The sequence below is a fragment of the Mesocricetus auratus genome, unplaced genomic scaffold, assembly GCF_017639785.1.
Source record: "Mesocricetus auratus isolate SY011 unplaced genomic scaffold, BCM_Maur_2.0 Super-Scaffold_100022, whole genome shotgun sequence".
NCBI lineage: Eukaryota > Metazoa > Chordata > Mammalia > Rodentia > Cricetidae > Mesocricetus > Mesocricetus auratus.
The window spans coordinates 33,472,227-33,492,908 of NW_024429203.1; the positions used below are offsets into that span (position 1 = coordinate 33,472,227).

Consider the following 20,682-nt stretch of genomic DNA (forward strand, 5'->3'; position numbering starts at 1 on the left):
CACTCACTGAGCCGTCTTACTGGCCCAATGAAGTTCTTTTTAAAGATGCAGCAGAAAGAAGCCAGTCTCTAATTACACCCTGGAGGATTCCATTTAAGCAGCAGGCTGGAAGCTTCTGAGCTGGAGTGATGGAGAAAAGGTAAGGAGTGGCTGGGGTTAAGTGTGCAGGGCATAGCACTATACAGAATAGTCACGGAGCTTGAGAGAAACACCCTTCATTTGTCAGTGAGGGCCATACAGATATAAACTTACATTAACATTTAAAGGATTGTTCACAAAGAAGCCAGCTTTATTGTATGATAATTTCAACAAAACTCTTTAAAATATTCTCCTTCAGTGGCTAGAGACTAAGCAGTCAAGAGCACTGGCTGCCCTTCCAGAGGACCCAGGTTTGATTCCCAGCACCCACATGGTGGCTCCTGTCTTAAGTCCAGTTCCAGGGATTCCAGTGTCTTTTTCTGGCCCCCAGGAGTACTAGGCATTCACATGGCACACACAGATACACAAAGACAAAACATCCATATACATAAAATAATATTTTTAAAATTTTTAAATATTCTCCTTGATTCCAGAAATATCTTGAGTGCCAACAATGGGGCAAGCACTGTGAGAGGATTGGATGAGAGTGTGTGAGAGAGAGAGACAGGCCTGAACCAACCATGATGCAAAGGTCCAAAACAGCCAGAGCTGTGATGTCCCAGAGAAGGCCACTCTTTCTAGAGGTGGGGACCAAAGAGAGCTACTCAGAGGGAGAATGTGAGCTTGAAGCAGGAGCCATTCATTCATTCATTCAACAAACATTTATTTTTCACCCTTCTGTGTGCAGAGCTCTGTCTCGAGCCCTGGTCCTTGTGGAGCATACACTCTCATAGACAAGGTACAGGTGACTGGTGTGCCACCAGCTAGCAACTATAGGTACCCACGGGAGACACCCAAGGAGCTTGGAGGTTTAATTCAGTTAGGGGAGACACTGCTTTGGAATGCACAGCTAGGGAAGGCTTCTACAAGAAATGACATGGGAGCCGAGGATTATGGGAGTAGCCCTGACTAGTGCAGCCATGTGAAAAGCTTAGGAAAGAAGAGTCTAAGGATTTGGGCAGGAACTACAGCAGACAGAGACTCTGAGCTGGGAGAGTCTGGAAGCGTGAGGGGATCCAGTGGGCAGCTGGAGCGGGGAGAGGATGTGATGGCATCACGCGCGGCACCACGGGCGGGGCTCCTATGACTGTCTGCCTCCAGTGCCTGGCACAGGCAAGGAAGGAGGCCAGGCTGGACTTGGCAGCCTAGTCCTCTTCTTCAGGGACTTACCCAAAGGCATTCAGAGGGAACAGTGCAAGCAACCCATCTTTGTCCTTCTCATGGCTGTGGCTGGTTGATGGGGTTGACTGCCAGTGGTCACATCTTTACTTAGGGCCTCATTAGCTGTGACCTAGAGGAAGCAGTAAACTGCCCACTGGGCTTCTCATAGCATCTCACTGTAACCCAGGGGCCCTTGGCATGTTGGGTAGCCTAGGTGCCCTTGGAAGGTGCGTGGGTCTGGAAGAGGGGTGGCAGGAAGAGCCCCACGGTGCCCAGGATGCACACAAACACAAACACCCACAGGAACAGGCGGTCAACGACCATCGCTACGAATTTCCAGTCCTCGATGACCTGCAGACAGACAGGAACTGGTTACAGGTGCCAAGCACAGAGTACACCCTCCCTCTGAACCACAGGGGCTCAGAACTATACATTGGCATGGCAGGTTCTGAATCCCAAGCTGGCCTCCACTGGGCAGTTCTGGGCTTCTCTTGGTGTTCTTCAACCCCACCTGACCTGACCATGGTTGGTGGGGGAGCAGCAGAGCTACGGGAACTTGAGCTGTACAGTTGTTTCTCAGTATCCTTAGGATCGCCTATGAACACCCGAACCCTGATGCCACTCAGGGCCTCACAGAAAATGTACAATATTTGCACACAGCTCATGCATCCTAGGTAGGTTTTGGTCAACTTAATACAAGCAAGAGTACTCTGAAAAGAAGGAACCTCAATTGGAAAAAAAAATGCCTCTATCATATTAGTCTGTAGGCAAGTATATAGGGTATTATCTTGGTTAATGATTGATGTGAGAGGGTCCAGCCCACTGTGGGTGGTACTACTCCTGGGCAGGTGGTCCTGGGTCATAGAAGAATGCAGACTGAGTTAGTCATGAGGAGCAAGCAAGTGAACAGTGTTTCTTTGTCTATGGTTCTGCCTCAAGTTCCAACTCCCTCAGTGGCTTCCAGCTCCCTCAGTGGCTTCCCTCAGTGAACTATGACTCAGGACATGTAAGCCAAATTTTCTATACCAAGTTGCTTTTGGTCATAGAGTTCAACACAGCAATAGAAACCTAAGACATCATGAAATCCTCCCCTGTATTTACAATGCCTTTAGACCACATGAATAACTAACATAATGTAAATACTATATAAGTAGTCATTGTCCTGTATTTGGGGGACTAATGACAAGAAGAGAGTACACATGTTAGTGCAGACACCTTTCCTACCCATTGTTTTACCCTCAGTCAGATGAATTCATGGATGCAGAAACAGAGACCCAAATATACCACACACAGCGATTTTAAAGTCAAATCTGGCTATGGGTAAAGGAGGTTGTGGCTTAGGGATCGCTAGGTTCCTTCTCATTTTTACCCCAAACCCTCTGTCTCAGCTGGCTTTGGAGAGGGAGATGCAGGGCCTGCCTGTTTGACAAGTGCTTGCAGAACACCTGGAAACCCCACAGCGTCATCAGTCCCACTCAATTCACAGCAGTGCCTGCGGCTTTCCATGATCAAGACTCCGCCTCCTCAGGCCTCATCATCTGGCTCTCTCCATCCCCACTCTCTGGCTCTGCACACACTTCATCTTCTCAGACCCAACCAAGGGGTGTGACACGGGTGGAAACCAGCCTGGCTTCCAGATAGCACCCTAGATGCGCCCGCCTCCTTGGTGCTATGAGACTCTCAGAGAGTGGTCATGTGCCCAGCATTCCAGCATCCCTCCTCCACCGCCTGGCTGGAAAGGCTCTTTGGAAACTCAGGAGTTAGAAATGCAGGCAGCAATGGGCAAGCTGACGTCAGTGACCCAATTTTCCAGGGCCTCATCAATGGTGTGTGTCATACTCCAGGATAATCCTAAATCAGATCAAACTCCACTCCCTCAAACACTGATTGTTCTTGTTCCTAAGATTTGGGAAGGCAAGCAGACCTCTACACACAGGGTTGGAAGAATTCATTTTGACAGCCTTAATTTCATCCCCATCTCTTCCTGTTTTCATGCTTCTTACAATGACCAGCTAGTTGTTTTGGAGGGCAAAAGTGCTGTAGATGAGAAACAGCTCCCAGGATGGTTTAGTAGTGGGTCTACCACGAGAGGGAACACAGATTTCTCTAACTTCATATGAGAAACTCACTTGTCAACAAGCTCTTCACATGTTCAGGACAGGGCAAGACCCTCGGAAGGGGCCCAGAGGTTAAGGATCGCAGTTATGTGCCAGCTGTGTGACTTGTCTGGTTATTCTGTGCCTCAGTTTCCCATTGTGAAATAGGGGCTCTAGTGAAAGCCACTTGTCGGAATCCCTGGGAGAGTTAAGATTGGCTGCACACTCCAACCAGAGCACCTGATACAAGTCTGGCGCTACAGGCACACAGGTGTTAGCAACCCACTGAGTCCACCTGGCTCCTTCCCTCTCGGGGCTTGTAATTAACTCACGAGGGCTGCAAGTGCCAAGCAGGTGGTGAGGTCCTTAGGAGAAAAAGCTCAGCATGGGGGCTAGCTCAAGCAGGAGTGCAGGAGACCAGTGCTTCTCATCCAGGGTGTGCACAGGACCCCACAGGAGTTTAAGAGGTGGCTCCTAAAGCTTCCTCCAGAAAACCTGACTCAGTCAAAGATGTAATCCTATCGCTTGGGAAGTGGAGGCAGGAAGATCAAGTCCAAGGTCAGTCCTGGGATGTGGCTTAGTGATAGATGTTTGTCTAGCATGCACAAAGTCCTGGGTTTGAACCCCGGCACCAAATAAAAGCTGGGTTGGGGGGCAAGCCTGAAATCCCAGCACTGGGGAGGCACAGCCAGGAGGGGTAGAAGTCATCCTCCACCACATAGTGAGTTTGAGGCCATTCTGGGTTACATAAAACATTATTTCAAAAAAAATCCATTAGCACTCTGTGTGCTTTTGACTGAAGTGGTGGAGTACAACGAAGACACCTGAAAACTTGCAACTCAGAACTCAAGATTCAGTATGAATTTTGATACGCACGAGAAGGAATGGCATGCACAGGGCAGCTCAGAGTGATCAGGTGCAGACAAGGAGGCTGGTTCTAAGGGTAAGGAGTTGATAACATTTTTTTAAGTTCAAGGTCACCTCCTGCTATGTAGTGAATGTAGTGAGTTCAAGTCCAGCCTCAGCTACAAAGAGATGGGGAAGGAATGAAAGCAAGACTAGCATTATTAAGTACAGCAGGGCTGTGCTTCTGGCTACACTAGGACCAGGAGGCCTCAGAGAGCTGGTTAAAATGCTGAGTTGGAGGCCCAAGAGGAATCTTGGTGTCTAACAAACTCAAATCCACTGAGAACCTTCTCCAGGGCATGAGGCATTCCTCTGTTCTGCCTCAGTGTTTTCTCTACTATAAAGGGTGCTTGCTCTGGCAATTGGGCATAATGGAAGATCACCTCCCAGGGCTACTGCCAGTTGGAGGGGGATGTGAGGGGGGGGGATAAATACTCCATCCTCCATCCAGGACATGATTCTGAGGCTAGTTGTCTGGGTCCTTGGCGGTCTCTATGTGGCACCCATAACAGTAGGCTCACTGATACCCTACAGGAGGGCCCTCTTGCCCTTCATTTTGCTTTCTCTGCATCCTCAGTATTCTTCTTAGGGTTACGTCACAAGTAAGTTACCTGTACCCAAACCCCATCCCAGACTCCGCTTGGGAGAGCCCAGGGCCAGCACTGGAAGATCGTTGTTTCTTCCTCTTCCTCACCTATGAAGCTATACTAAAACATTCCCATCTTGCATGTCTTACTCGGGTGGTGGGGGAAGGGCTGGTGACTTACACTCTGATCTTGGTCATCACTCCTCAGATGCTGGGCGATGAAGGTGACACCCTCTACAGCTTCCTGTAGGTCCTGCCGGAACCTCCCAGAGGACCTCAGCCGGGCACCCCTGGGGTTGCCTGCTGTGTGGGGGCTGGCTGCAGACTTGGGTGTGGCAAGGACCGGGTTCACAAAGTACATGGAATGCCCGTAGACATTGGGTGGGCTGGCGGGGCCTAAGGCAGAGGTGGTTGCAGCATCAGCTGTGGTCCTGTGCAGCTGGCTGGGATGCGGGATCCCTGCTGGGGTAACTTTAAGGCCCGGGCGCTTCATGAAGAGGAAGGTGGGCAGCTTGTGCAGGAAGCATTCCTTGACCCAGGATGCCATGGTGTGAGTGCTGGGTGAGCGGTGGTGCACGTTGAGGACACACACAGTGGTGACGATGGAAAAGGTGACCAGCACCATGGTGAACAAGAGGTACTTGCCGATGAGCGGTACGTCAAGGGAGGTGGGAGGCACAATCTTGGAGATGAGCAGCAAGAAGAACGTGAGTGCCAGCAGCACGGAGATGCAGAGTGTCATCTTCTCCCCACAGTCAGAGGGCAGGTAGAAGACCAGGATGGCCAGCGAGGTGATGAGCACGCAGGGAATGATGAGGTTGATGGTGTAGAAGAGCGGCTTGCGCTTGATGATGAAGTCATAGGTCACGTCCACATAGCTGGGGTCCAGCGGGTTCACTGTCCTTCGTCCTGGGAGGGCCACAATGTCCCACTCACCACTGGGAGTAAAGTCATCCATGATGGCTGTGGGTGATTTAAGGACCATGTCAATCTCTGTGTGGTCATAGGTCCAGGAGCGAAATTTGAGGGTGCAGTTCTGTTGGTCGAAGGGAAAGTGCTTCACCTCAATCTTGCAGGCGCTCTTGTAGATGGCAGGGGGCAGCCACTGGATGCTGCCATTGGAACGCACAATGACGTTGGCATAGAAAGACACCTCGTAGGTCCCATCAGCGCTGGAGTGGGGTAGGGCATAGAGGAAGACATCACAAATCTATAGAGGAAGACTGGCTTGTTCTCACCCAATGTCTACGGGCATTCCATGTACTTTGTGAACCTGGTCCTTGCCACACCCAAGTCTGCAGTCACCTCCCACCCAGCAGGAAACCCCAGGGGTGCCCGGTTGAGGTCCTCTGGGAGGACTCTTGGGGGGTCATCTGCCTTCCTCACTGAAACAGGCCTGCTTTTCTCTGCTAACCCTCTACCCTGAGGCACTGAAGGCCTCTCATGGAATTAGCTCAGTTCAGGCTCACAAGAGTCCAAGGAGGCAACGTTTCCATATCCATTGTGTTCCTCATTTTACAGCTTGGATAGTGAGGCTTAGGGAAGCTGGAGGATGTTATCACGCTCCTTAGACTAGTAAGCAGTAGACATGAGACACGGACGCCCGTCTTATTCCATCCTTGGCTGTCTCATGCTTGCTCTCTTTTCCCGGGCTGACCTCAGACCTCTGGGTTCCTAATCCTCCTGCCTCATCCTCTCCAATAGCTGCTGTCACACTAATGTACCCAAGGTATTGACACATGACGAGTCAACGTTCCAGGCCCCCAACACTGACAAAGCCACCAAGTGACAAAAAGACAGAATGGTGAGGCAGCAGTGATAAGGGCACTGGCCTGAGGGCCTGAAGGCTGGCCCAGTCCCTGCGGTGCTGAACAGGACAAGGCTTCCCCTCCCTGGGCTTCTCTTCGCACCCTCCCACTCAGAAGTCTCTGTCTCCATCATCTCTGTCTCTCTAGCTGTGGCCTACAAGTCTGAGTGAAGTGTAGAAGAGGAGGGAGGGTATGGATGACCCTGAAGACTGGCTTCCTGCTCTGGCCTGACCCCCACTAACTTTAGCCACCCCATCACTCACTTGTTATACAACACGATGTCAGGCAACCAGACACGCTTTGCGGGGATCCTCAGAATGTTCACCCCTTCATAGTAGGAGCTGTTCCAGGCCAGACGGTAGTCAGTCCATTCCTGAGTACACAGACAAGGCCGTGCCACCTGTAGGTCCACTGTGACCCGAGAGCAGCCCCAGAGGAAACATCACCTAGGCTGGGGACCCTCCAAGGCACTTACCTGTTTTAGCCAGATGTTGGTGGTCATGATTTGTTCTCGCTCATTCTGGGGAGGGAAATGAGGGGATCAGTTCATCTGGAAGAAAGGCCTCCCACAAATGGACAATACTTTACCTCTAAAAGGCTCTGAGCCCCGGGCCTGCGTGACCAGCTACCCCTGAAATATCTCTTAGGTGATATGTTACCTTTTGCAATGCTGAACACATCCTGACAAGAAGCTTAGGAAGAGGAAACGATTTTCACTCACACTTTCATGGTGAGGGTGGCGTGGCCCTCACGTGGGGCTTGTGCCTGGTCATACTATAGGGGCAGGTGGAAAGCAGGGACAGATGAGCTAGAACTGGGACTGGGCTTTGACCTACAAGCCAGCTCATGACAACCTATTTCCTCCTCTCAGCAGGTCCAAGGCCTCTCTGTGTAGCCACCTGGGGACGCAGTGTTTAAAGACATGAGCCTGTTTGAGACGTTCCATATTCAGGCAGGCATTCAATCCCATTTCAGAAGGCTACATAGTCTTATAGTTCCAACACTGCAAAAGCGTGAGGTCTTTCCTAAGATCCCAGACACTCTCTTAACTGCAAGTCCCTGTAAAATCGGAAGATAAGTTACTTCCAACGTAGGATGGCGTAAACATTCCCATTTGAAAAGCAAGAGACGGGAGCATAGCAAGGACTGGCGCCAAAGGGGCTGGAGAGAGGCGTCAAAGGTTGAGAGCAATGGCTGCCCATTCAGAGGACCTGAGTTAGACTTCCAGCACCTACAAGATGGCTCACAGTCACTGCAACTCCAGTCCCTGAGGATTCCATGCCCTCCTTTGGTGCATGTACAAACATTCAGGTAAAATACCCATATGCATAAAATAAAACTAAATCTTCCAAGACTGGACCAAAGCAAGACTGAAACCTTTCAGAGAAAACCTAAAATTTTGTAACTCCATGTCCAGCATGTGGGGGCTCTTGGTGATATCCTCTGGGTTCCAAAGGTGGGAGATAGGCCCATCCTTCCAGCTCCGTGGCCCAGAATGACTCCACTTGGTTGTCTGCAGTTTTCCTTGGTGAGTGTTCCATGGTTTCTCCATTTCTCCCAAATCCTAGGGCCTCCCCTGCGAAATAATCATTACCTTCACAGCTTCACACTGGCTTCTCAGGGTCTCCTTGCAGAGCTTCCAATCCTGTCATGCGCTGGCTGCCTCGGCAGCTCTCTGAAACCCTGAAAAAGGTTTCATCACCCCGTTCCTCTCACATCTTTCATACCTGAGAAACCAGGGCCAAGTGGACAATGCTAATTCTGATGCCAGCTCAAGAGGGTGCCCCTCCTAACACAGCTGCTCTAGACTCCACGTTCTTGGCTGACTCTGAGAAGACACATCCTGGTTAGTGGGTTTTGATCAGAACACCCTGGCCGTGGCATTTGAACTTCATGCTCTCTCCCTTTAAATTCACTTGCCAGGGTCTTCAGTGGGTGGAGTCATGCTCCCAAGGCATCCTAACCCTAACCCCTCATTTTATTCTCCTGCACAATGCCTGGTTTCCCTTTAATGGCACCAATCTTTTTTTTTTTTTTTAGCAGTTATAGCCAATTTGTCAGCAATCCCATCCACCTTCAACCTTAGCCACATACACAGTCCTTTCCGAGGTGTGTTTCTCAGGTCTTCCTGGTAGGAATTTTCATTATGAAGTGGACAGTAAGCGATAACCATGTCACAACATGAAAGCTATATTGCCTTAATATTTCCTCAGCCAAGCAAATTAATCCATAACCTTTTAACAGGGCCAGATTTTTTTTTTTGGCCAGAATATAGCAGAAATGGCCTGTGGTCTAGCTCCCAATTGAGTCTTTGTTCCCTTCTGAATCTCATGAGCCTAGCTAACAGGAAAAGTCAGCTCTCTCTCTCTCTCTCTCTCTCTCTCTCTCTCTCTCTCTCTCTCTCTCTCTCTCTCTCTCTCTGTCTGTCTCTCTGCATTCTGGTCTCCCACAAGCTCACCCAAATGATCCACTAAACTCTGATTACAGGTGCTATGGCATCTCTCATTCTGTAGCTATATATACCTCCCCCACCCCCTGCTTAACTCATGAACAACCTGGTCAGGTCTATCTCAGCGACAACCCTGCTTCCCAGTTCCAGTTTTCTGTATTAGGTATTTTATTCATCACTGCGACCAAATGTGTGACAAGTAGCTAAGTGCAGAGACCCAATCCCAGCTCACAGTGTCATGGCAAGGGAGGCTTGGCAGCTGGGGCTTCGGCTTACGTGTGGAAACTTGTGGCTGGTCATGATGAGTTGGCAAATGGATTCACACCCTCAACAGGAGCCAGGCTAACATCTGTACACCCACCCTCAGCGACTTACTTCTGCCAGCCAGGCCTTACTATTTAAACATTTCACAATTCCTCAAATGAGTGTCACTAGCTAGAGACCAAGTGTTCTTACACGTGAGCCCGTCTGTGGAGACCATTTCACATTCCAACCAGATTAGATAGCTCAAAGATATTTCACACCCAGCACATCGGAGACAAAGCTCATGACCCCACCCCCCAAAAAACCTGGAAGTTCTGGCACACCATTTCCTGGTTCATCAAAGCCTCTCAGGTGCATTTCCTATATCTCAAAATTGTCTACTTCTCTCCATCTCTGTTGCTACTAGTATCTGTTGCTTGGACAACTGCAGTAGCTTCCCAGCTGGCATTCAGGTATTCTTTTGAATCTCAGTTCCTCAGATGATGATTTTGTGTTTGGGAAATCTACTATTTCCCAAACTTACTCGAGTAAAAGCCAAAGTCCTCGCAGGGCCTGCAATACACCTGCCTCTGCATTTGCAACCCCCACAGTGGCCAAGCTCGTTTCTTTACCTCTGACTTTGCATAAACTCTCTCCCTCCCCTGGAGATTCACACAGTTTTGACTTAACTTTCTTGAAGTCTCAGAAATGTCACCCTATCAGAGGAATCTCCTGCCTTCCTGCTCTCACCACACACACCCTGTGCTGTCTTCATAACATTTCTACCTGGACATCATCTGACATTTGTGTACTGTCCCTACCTCCCACTAGCATCCAAGGACCCTAAGGAGAAAAAAACCCTAGAGCAACAGGGATATGTTATGGATACCTGATAAATATTTTTGGATAAATAAATTAATCCTATTATCTTATTATTACAATCGAGTTCAATACTGTCTGTCTTTCACCTGGACCACTGGACAATCTAATTGATGCAAATCCATTCTGTGTTTCTCTCTCTCTCTCTCTCTCTCTCTCTCTCTCTCTCTCTCTCTCTCTCTCTCTCACACACACACACACACACACACACCCCTATTCACATTATTCACATTCTTCTGCAAGAATGAGTTTGCTAAAAACTTCCTGTTCATCCTTCAGTCTTATCTATTTATGCTACTTTTCTTCTACAGAGTTAGATTAGTAACTCCCCCAGCTCATTTTACTGCCCTGGCTCCTTTATTCTGTGCCCCAGCCATCTCAGCCCTCCTTAGTTCTTTGAATGTATCTTGAGCTCTCTGTCTACACACGTTCCCCTGCTTCCTCTTCAGTAGCTAACTTCCAACACTCCAATTCCAGCATGGTAACCTCAAGCAATTCAACTAGGTAAGTACATCAGGACAAAGAGTGACACATGATGCGACATTCTTCACATATATAGGTATTTGCTCTACAAAACCTTTCATCTTCCTTCCAGATCTCCTCATGCCACACTAGAGTGTAGCCCTCATCTACAAGTTCAAGATGGCCAGTGGGATTCCAGTCATCATACTCATGTCCCAGGCTGTTATGCGGGAAGGAGCAGAAGAAAGATGCATGTTACTTGTCTCATTTTGATAAGTTTTTTTTCCCCAGGGAGTTTTAAAGTTCTTGTATGTTTTATGTTCTAGAAATCACTTTTGGTTCTTCTTAAAATTTTCCATTATCATTCCTTGAACATATTTATTTATTTATTTATTGGTTTTTCAAGACAGGGTATCTCTGTAGCTTTGGAGCCTGTTCTGGAACTAGCTCTTGTAGACCAGGCTAGTCTTGAACTCACAGAGATCTGCCTGCCTCTCCCTCCCGAGAGCTGGGATTAAAGGTGTGCGCCACCAACACCCAGCTCCTTGAACATATTGATGACAGTTATTTTCATTATAAGAAAAGTCTTTTTATTTTAAATTATGGTAAAATATACTTAGCATAAAACTTAAATGTTTAACATTTTTTGAGGATCTAAACTGAGGTCCTCATGCTTGTGTGGCTAAATGAACCATCTCCCCATCCCCCATGCCTCCTAGGTGTCATCTGCTGGTACCTGTCTCCATAGGCTCTACAGCAGGCAGCAAAGGGAATCATCTTAATCTAGTCTGGACTCAGCCAGTTTGGAAGGAACACTGGTTTTTGTAAGGACTGATCTTCTATTGTTGTTGTTTTGTTTCCAGTACCAGGGTGACCCTTCTGGGATGTCCTTGTCACATCCAGACTGCCATTGTGCATCCTGTCAGCCCTGTCATGGCCCCAGCACCAGCCCAGCTTCCCCGCGCCTCAGCTGCCACTCTCTCGGTTCCAGGTCTTAGCTTCCTAGCCAGATACTGTTGGCTAGTCATCAGGAGTGGACAAAAGCACCATAGACTGGCAGGGTTGCCTCCTGGAGCCTGGCCACTCGAGTCCTGGCTGAGGCCGCTAATTACCTTAAAACAGAGCCCTCCCAGCCCTCCAGCATTTTGTCCAGCCCTTTTAACGTTCTCCAGAAAAGCTAATCTTCCAGCATCTCTACCATCAATGAAAACTGAAAACCTTGATTTATCTTTTAAAAATATTTTTAAGCAAGGCATGATAGTGCATATCTATAATCCCAGCATCTGGGGAGCTGAGGCAGGAGGCTCTTGAGTTAAAGTCAAAGCAGAGCAACATAGATAGACCTTGTCTCTAGACAAGATTGTTTTGTGTGGAGGCGTCATTTCCTTGGTGAGCACACTGATATCCCGATACTGCCTGACCAGTTTTCACAAATGCAGTTTTTGTTCTGTTTTTGTGTGTGCATGTGTGGGTGCACATACGTGCAGGTATACATGCAGGTTTCAAAACTGAAGTCGTCTCTACCTACTGAGGCAGGGTCTCTTGCTGAACCTGGAACTCATTCATTCTAACTATTCTACGTAGCCCGCTTGCCCAGGGACTCTCTGTCTCTGCCTCCTGAGTCCTTAGTTTGTAGGTAGACACCATGTCTACCCAGCTTTTAAGTAGGCTCCGGGGACCCAAATTCTGGTACTTACACTATATGGAAAAGAGGTTTTCCTCTGAGCAGGATCCCCAGCCTCTTACCTCATTTTAAGATATGGGACTTTTCTATCTTCCAGAAATGCCTACTCTACTAGTATCTGCTGAGTGTGACAGAATATTGGTATAGGACTCTGGCTGGCACTCCACAAAAAGAAGAGTAGGGAAAGCCTGCTTGCCCCTCCAGCACAAACCCCTTGTCTATTTCCTAGACAGTCCATCTTTAAACTCCCTCCTCAAAACCAAATGCCTTCCAAAAAACCAGAAAGGAATCCTGCCTCCTACAGTCAAGTATTTCCTTTAGACACGGCTTTTGGGACTACAGCAGCCCACATGGGTGCTTGCAGAGGTGAAGCTGGAGGCTGTGTTCCCTCTGCTCCAGGAACCTCTATCATTCCACAGGGTCCACAGCTCAGATCTGGCAGGGGCAGCCTGAGTCTAGCAGTGTGGCCAGAACTCCCTACTAGTCTGCCCTTGCTAGAGTGGATAGCTGCCGTGCCTGATTAAGCTCAAGGCCTTTCTTCAGTGGCCAGGGTTGCTCAGACAGCAGTCTTGGCTTGGCCTGGCCAGAAGCACTCCCTGCTTTCAGCTTCCCGTGGCAGAGAAAAGGGGTATGCCACTCCCCATTCTGGGGCTAGGCTTCCTCCTAAGGGACAGAGGCAGCGACCAATTTGGGCAAAGCCTTCGTAAGCACTATGGATGGTAGAGTCTGAGCATGTGGGGCTCATGGGCTGTAGGGAACATGGGTGAAGAAGATGACACTGCCTAGGGAAGGCCCAGCTCCTTCAGCTAGCTCCTGGTGGCTGGACACAGCGTCTATGTGACCATTTCCTCCAGGCTGCTTCCAGATTCTAACCCTTGGGCGGGGACATGGGAAGGTTTACAAGGGACCATGTTTCCTTCAGACACCCTTACTCTGAGACAGCTGTGGTGAGCAGGAGCAGGGGAGGAAATTCTAATCGCTTTCATCTTCCTCAGCACCCCCTCTTGCCTCACTCCAGTTTTCAAAACCTGGAATGCTGTCACCCTCCTTACCTCACCTGAAGCACCTCGTCCAGACCTTCATCCACATTTCTCAGTCCCACACCTGAGCCTCTGTACCCAGCATTTCTCCTGGCCTTGTTCCTATTTCCACCACCAAATTAGCGATATGGGAGGCCATCCTTGCAAGCTGGGAGTCATGAGTGTTGAAGGACCCAATGAGTAGAGTCCATAATGGGTCCATAGGATGCCTGCCTAGTGGTCCTCCATGACCCCTTCTTCTCTGACAACTAAACACCATGGATCTTCTCCAGTCTTCTTGCCACATACTGAAAGATCTAAACCAGCCAAAGAAATTATATTCCTCTGGCTAATAATTGGTTAGACTTAGATGTGAGTTACTAACCCTGGCCAATGAGATTAAGTGTGTATCAAGAAGGCAGGATTCTGAGAGAGTTTTGTTGTTGTCCCAAAAGGATCCAAAAGATTCCACAGCTATTAGCATAACTGGCAATACCCCAGAGTCCTGACATCATTGAAGAGTTAGCCAACACTCAAGCATTGGCCTGCTCCTGGTTATAGGGTATGATAGATGCCCATTTTCTTGTAGCCACTCTTGGTTGAACGTCCTATTACTGAATGCCAAAGCATTTTAATTGCTATTGAGAATGTGGGTTTTTAGATGGCTTCAACTATGAGTCAAGAGTTGCAGACAGGACAGGACATCCCAGGCAGTAAGAACAGCACATGTATAGGCAATAATTTTTTTGGATGAAAGAATCCTAACCTGGAAGGATTCTCAGTATGTTCATAGTGTAGGTAAATTGTTTGATTAATAGATATGGGGGAAAGGTTCCATTGTCTGAAAAGTAGTGTTGGCCGTTCATTTACAAAAAGCTGTGCCAGGGAGGAGGAATGGAAAGATGTACATGGGATGGAGCTGGATAGCAGGACACACAGCTGGTACCGATGGTTGGTATTAAATGGATATTTGAAAACAGCAATAGAGAGAATTTTGAATATACCCACATGACGGGGAAGTCCTATGTATATGTCAATAAAGCACTCTTGGCCAATAGGGAAGCAAGATTGGTGGGACTAGGAGTCCAGGAGGACTCTGGGTAGGAGAAACACAGGGAGTCACCATGTAGCTGCCTTAGGGGTAAGAAGCCCGGAAACTTTTCTCCGGTAAGAGAAATACTTAGATTAACAATTATGGGATAAATACTTAAGTCAGAGCTAGCCAGTAAGAAACAAGCAAGGCCAACAGCTTCATAATTAATACAGTGTCTTGTGTGTTATTTGGGGACTACAACTCGTCAGAGCCCAGGCGACCGGTGGGGAAAAACCAAAGCAGCAGATAAGAAATAGGCTTCTGCCTACATTCACATAAATTATAAATGTCTGAAGTTCTAGGTATGGCAATGACCCTGGACGTGATCTTTATATATATGTAAATTCAATGTCACACTGCATCTCACAGAGGAAAATTACTATGTGTCTAGCAAACATATATATTAATATATGTTTTAAGAAATAGTAGAGGAAAAGATTAGCAGTCTGAGGATGTCACCTATCTGGTCAGGTCAGAAGTAACATTTCAGTCACATAACTCCCAGCCCTGCGCCCTGGATGGCCTTCGCCATCCACTGCTTTCCCCAAGGCCCCAAGGGCTACTGGAAACAAGCCCTGCCTCTTCTCCTGAACCTCAACCCACAGTTGCCCAGGCACCTACCACACTGATGAGCTGGGACAGTAGTAGCTCCAGCTGGACAGAGATGAGCTGAGAGGCGCTGGTGGCTGGGCGGATTAGGTTGTTGTAGCGGGTTTTGTTCAGGAGGTCATCCATCAGCTTCTCCTCGGCATTGGCCAGGCGGCAGTCCCCTGGGAAATCGGACAGTCAGGCCCGCTGGGCCCTTGTCTGGAGGAACCCTACTGCAGCTGTGGCAGTGGAGAGGGGGCTGTAAGAAGCACAGTGCAGGAGCCCTGGGGCTGTGGCGGGGCATAGGTGCCAGCATGCCTGCCTGTGCTAGTCTTTCCTCTGGGAGAGGCCACTTCCTCCTGCTCTTCCTGGCAGGGACAGGAAATGGCTTTTCATGCTTCAGACATCTGGTCCCAAGCTTGGGCTTTTGTTCTTTCCTGGGATCCCCCCAGCGCCCCCACAGAGCCACTGAGGCTATCTGTTCTACACCCAGCTGCCCCAGCTACCCCTCCATAGTCAGGCAGTCTTCCTACAGAACACTGGGTGGAGGCTCTTCCCCACCCACAGCCTCCCAGAGCTGAAGGCAGCTAAACCAAGAATGCTTTGCCTTGACCTTTGAGGCCTTTTGCCCTTAGCAATGGCTTCTTTTTCTCACCTTACATTTTTCTCTCACTTTCCCACCTATCTAACCCCAGACTCTATTCTCTGGCCATTCCTACTGCTAACCTTTTCCCCACCTCATTTCCGGGGTCTTTGTGCATATTCTTTCTTCTGCCAAGACTATTCCTGGCCCACAAACTGACCAGTGTGTGAGTGGAGTTTGTACCAGGTACTGTGCTGTGTGCTAGGGATAAGAGCAAACCCAGGAGCACTTCCTGGCCCCCAAGGGTGGCATGTACATACCTTAACAGGGACACTTCCTGAAATGTGGGCTTGTCTGCACAACTGGGTCTGTGGTAGTATCTTCTCAGAGGGGTAAAAAAACCAAACTGGGGCTGGAGAAGATGGGCTCTGTCAGTAAGCTGAGAGGAACTGAGAGGAGGATCCAGGTTTGAATCCCCAAGCCCACACAAAATAGCCTGAGTGGGCAAAGAAAAGCAGGTCCCTGAATCTTACTGGCTGGCCAGCCTAGCCCAAAGTAGTAAGCCTAAGGTTCATTGGGAGACCCTGTCTCAAAAAATAAAGGTGGAGGAAAGACACCCATATGTGTCTGCAACACTACACACATACACACACACACACATACACACACACAAGTCTACAATGCTACATAAACACACATACACATGTCTGCAACACTACACACATGCATACACACACACACACACACACACACACACACTCTAGAATAAGAAAATAAAGAAGAGAGGGTTGAGCTAAGGGAGGCTTTTTTGAATCCAGACTTTCACCTATAGAACACAAGGTCTCTTTGAGACACCAAAAGGAGTGGTCCAGCTGGCAGCTGTTTTCTTGATTCTAAGCCACATCCAGGACCAGCTCCAGCACAGCCTCTTGCAGGGAGCCCCAGACAGCCACCATCCCTTGGAGCATTCGCAGCCCAAGATCTGTCCTTCCTGCGCATCCTAGACTTCTCACCAAGTGGTATTTGGGTCTTTGTTTCATCTGCTGCTTGTGTCTGGGAGTGAAGGGGAAGCTTAAGGACTTGATTGTGCTCTGGGTATCATTAAGGAGACAGTCAGATAGGGTGGGGGATGGGACATGGAAAGGAGACTCAGAGGAAGGTCAAGGGCACTTGAGCAGGATGCCCAGGAGCAGGAAAAGAGATGAGAGTGAGCAGAGGAAACACTGTTGGGGCAGGAGAGCAGGTAGAAGGCTAGAAGAGGAGGAGGGGCCTACAGAGGTGGGGGTGGGGTGCTGATGAGGGGCTGCTTGTCTCACCAAGCCCAGGAGTCTGGTTCTATCTTTCCTAAAGAGCCTTCACATCTTCCCCAGATTCCCCTTCTTTGGATGGAGCCAGAGTACTTTGAACATGAATCACTCCACTCTAGCAAATGTGAGGACTTCTGGGTGGGTGCTGGGCTAGCCACATGTTTATGGTGAGCAGCCGCTGCCCTGCCTACCCCATGCACTTTCCAATTCATTGCTTATCTAGAACAAATGCAATATTTAGTGCCTTGAGAAAGATGCTCCTGGCACACCTGCTTCCTGCTGCCCCTCCCCCAGGCTGAGTTGGGGGTGGAGTAGGAGGGCTGTCCAGCGGATGTCTGAGCTAGAGTTTGAGCTTGGCTCTTTACATCTTGAATTCCTTCTCTACAGGCCACCAGCTTAAATACCCTTAGGACCAATCTTCAGTCACATGATACACCTGGATCCCTCTTACAATCTTTCGTTTATTTGGGATGACCTCTTATTTCATGGAGAGGAATCTGAGTTGTCCAGATCTAGCTGCCGTTCTCTGGCAACACTGGAGTAGGCTCTGCAGTTCCCAGCCTCCAGTCCTGCAATACCGAGAGAAGTTGGATCCATCTCTGCTGCCCCAGGAGGCAGGTGCAACTGGGCCAAAGTTCCAGGCTGCTCAGCAGGTGATGGGGGCGGTGCTTATGCTTGAGCTCTGAGCCCACCTGGGCTACTTAGCTTTGTCATCTTCAGCTTGTCCTCTTTAGTATTCAGCTAACCCAAGGGACTCTTCCCATCTCACGGACCAGCTATGAACTCTGGAGTTAGGAGTTCCTCTAGACCAGCGGTTTTCAACCTGTGGGTCATGATCCCTTTAGAGGTCATATCAGATATCCTGTATATCAGGTATTTACATTGTGATACATAACTATCAAAATTATAGTTATGAAGCAGCAATAAAAATGATTTTATGGTGGGGGGAGTCACCATAACAAGAGGAACTGCATTAAAAGGCTGCAGCATTAGGAAGGTTGAGAATCACTGCCCTAGACCATGTAGGACTCCTGGCTTCTTTAACACAGAGGCCATCCCTGACCCCTGTATTTATTTAGTGCCCCTGTTAACTTCCCCCGGAGGGAGGCTGCCCTGCTGAGGCCGACTCTGGTGTGTGTGCTTGCTGGTAAGTCTGTGGATGGGCCAAGGGATGGAAAGATTACCAGCAGGGCTGTTACAGCTGGGATGCATCCCCTCTTTTCATCTACAAAGTGGAGGGGTGCCCCCAAAAGCACATGTTTAGAGTTTGCCATCTATTCTCAGTGATCACCAGAGCCTGTCAGACAGAAGATGGGGACAGGTGGGTTCACCCCCAGCTTCTCAAGAACTAACTAGTAGGGCTTCCATTGGATCAAACTTTTCTATGGTGGAGCAGAGAAGCCACCACTAGAGGTCATCATGATACAATGATGTTGATATAAAGTGGCCCCACTGGCCTCTGCCCAGGGTCTTGCCTTTGTAGATTTTCCATGGCAAGAAGGCTCCCCTCACTAAAGGGGTGAAGGACCTAATAGAGATTGTAGTGGAATTGTGAACATTTGTGGTGTGTCCAGTCTGAGAATGCATGCCCAATCAAGAAGTGGAAAGCTATCTTACTGTCTGGGGATGTCATGTTTAACAGAATCTCGTTGGCAAATATGTATCTGAAAGGCAGGGCTTGTCAGGTGAGGGCGTGTGCCTGTTAAAGGGTAGCATCTTAGGAACTCCAAACGCTGTCTCAGAAGGAACTTGCATACACTAACAATGCTTCTGCAATCACAGATAGGAATCACCTGGCTATACAAAAGCAGAGTCCCAAGTTCCATCTCCAGAGATTCAGATCCCTTGAACCCAGGGTCCAGGAGTCTGTATAAGAAGATGCAGATAGTCTAGTGGGACCACACTTCAGAAACACTGCAAATGTTTGCCAGATGACAGGCAAGGCAGATGGTTGCCATGAAACAGATAGGGAAATTGAGAGGGGGTAATGGGATAGGGGTACCCAGCAGGGAACCAAAGCCATAATGCACCCTGTGCCAATGTTATCTTTAATAAGAGGAAGGGATCTTGATTGCCCCACCGTTTCCAGCACTAGCACCTTCTGGAGGTAGTCTCTGTGGGCAGAAGATGCAGCCTTTGTCCTCAGGGTTCCCTGGGGCTCAGAGGACAAGCTGGTCCAGATGCAGGTGTGTGTGTGTGTGTGTGTGTGTGTGTGTGTGTGTGTAAGAGAGAGAGAGAGAGAGAGAGAGAGAGAGAGAGAGAGAGAGAGAGAGAGAGAGAGAGAGATGGGAGAGGTAGGAGCTACACAGGACCTTGGAATTTAGGAACCTTGGGATGAGAGTTGAGCAGGTTTTTCTATCAATGTCAACAGCAGGTTTCAGAATTGCAGACCACAGATCACTAACCTGCCTTCAGCTAAGCAGGGTTAAGGAACCAGACGAGGCAGTGCCTGCCATATGTGATTTCTGGAAAACCCGTCGCAAAAGTACAAAAATACTTTCCACGTGTGGGATGGTGCTATTGGGGTGACCTCTCTTGCCAAACAGCAGGTTTATTCCCACACATTTACAGCTTGGCAATACTGTCATTTCACTAGAAAGGAAAAGATTCTCTGGGGGCCTGGTAAGGACCTCTTAGCGCCGGGATTGGGCTGAACTGCCCAGACTGAAAACACTCACGACCTATAGTGACCTGGCAGTGCAGTAGAAGGTGGCAGGGACCCCCAAACCTCACCGGGCCACCACCCAGGCCTTTCAGGCAACCTTACAGGGTTTGCCCCGCCCACGCTCCACACGGGTCCGGCCACTCCTCCCACACCGCGACCCTTGTCCCTCCCACCTTCCCTGAAAAGAACTCACCGTGCCGCCGAAGCAGGGCAAGCAGAAAGACGAGGAGCAGGGGCGTGCCCCTCATGGCCGGCCCGGTGGCTGTGGGTCACCCTGCACTGGAGCTGCGAGTGAGCGACTGTGCAGGTTGGCAGCCTGTCTGACGGCTGCACTAGGACCCAGCGGAGTCCTCGCGCCCCGCCCGGAAAGCAGCTGTGGGACCCGCCCACTCAGGGGACTGAACTGGAGTTAAGGGGAGACCTAAGGCTGGGTGTGTCGATGGGGACCTGTGGCTAAGGATGACGGTCCCGAGACTTTCCCACACTCAGGGACCCGGCAGTGCGTGGCCTTCGGGAAGGTGGACTAGCTTTTGTCTCCTTATTTGTCTTGGAGACTGGGGAAGGGTGGAGTTACAGGGTGAGGGAGGGTCATAGTGGGCTGACTGCTTCCCCCTCACCGTCTTAGCCTGGGTTTACCAGAAGCAACTTGAGTGGCTGAGGGGAGCAAACAGCAATCTCCCCCACCACCACCTTCCACCCATCCTAGGTGGCCCACGGCTCAATTTCTAGAGTTAGAGGACAAGACAAAACAGGTGTCAGTGTCAGAAGGAACCTCCTCCCAACCCCTCACCCACCAATATGTGCAAAAGGACCTCGAATTCCAGTCTAGGGGGCCTCTCAGGCGGGGAGGCTTGCTAAAGCCTAGGCTGGCTCTCCCAGCCCTGCATCTCCTCCTCAGAGACGGCCAGCAGTTTCAGGGACAGAGTGAGCAGAGCAGGGCCAGGAGGAGCCACTACCTAAAGAAGACAGAGGTCTGCCGTTACCAATGTCTTCTTGCTATATAACTTGACATATT

The 20,682-nt window shown here is 49.4% G+C and overlaps 1 protein-coding gene across 2 annotated transcripts; it reads right to left on the reverse strand.

The window, feature by feature from the left end:
* Positions 1–268: 268 nt before the first annotated feature.
* Chrnb4 (cholinergic receptor nicotinic beta 4 subunit) lies at positions 269–20,012 on the reverse strand. 2 transcript variants are annotated; one of them, XM_040730097.1, is made up of 7 exons: positions 19,861–20,002; positions 16,016–16,107; positions 15,146–15,294; positions 7,171–7,215; positions 6,959–7,068; positions 5,069–6,059; positions 269–1,650 (listed from the first exon to the last, which is right to left on the reverse strand). In XM_040730097.1, exons 3-7 carry the CDS (start codon positions 15,257–15,259, stop codon positions 1,510–1,512), a joined length of 1,401 nt encoding a protein of 466 aa, XP_040586031.1. In that variant the 5' UTR covers positions 15,260–15,294; positions 16,016–16,107; positions 19,861–20,002; the 3' UTR covers positions 269–1,509. The 2 variants fall into 2 exon arrangements, with proteins under 2 accessions (XP_040586031.1, XP_005069365.1); XM_005069308.4 differs by lacking the exon at positions 16,016–16,107 and having other exon boundaries at positions 19,861–20,012.
* Positions 20,013–20,682: the final 670 nt, after the last annotated feature.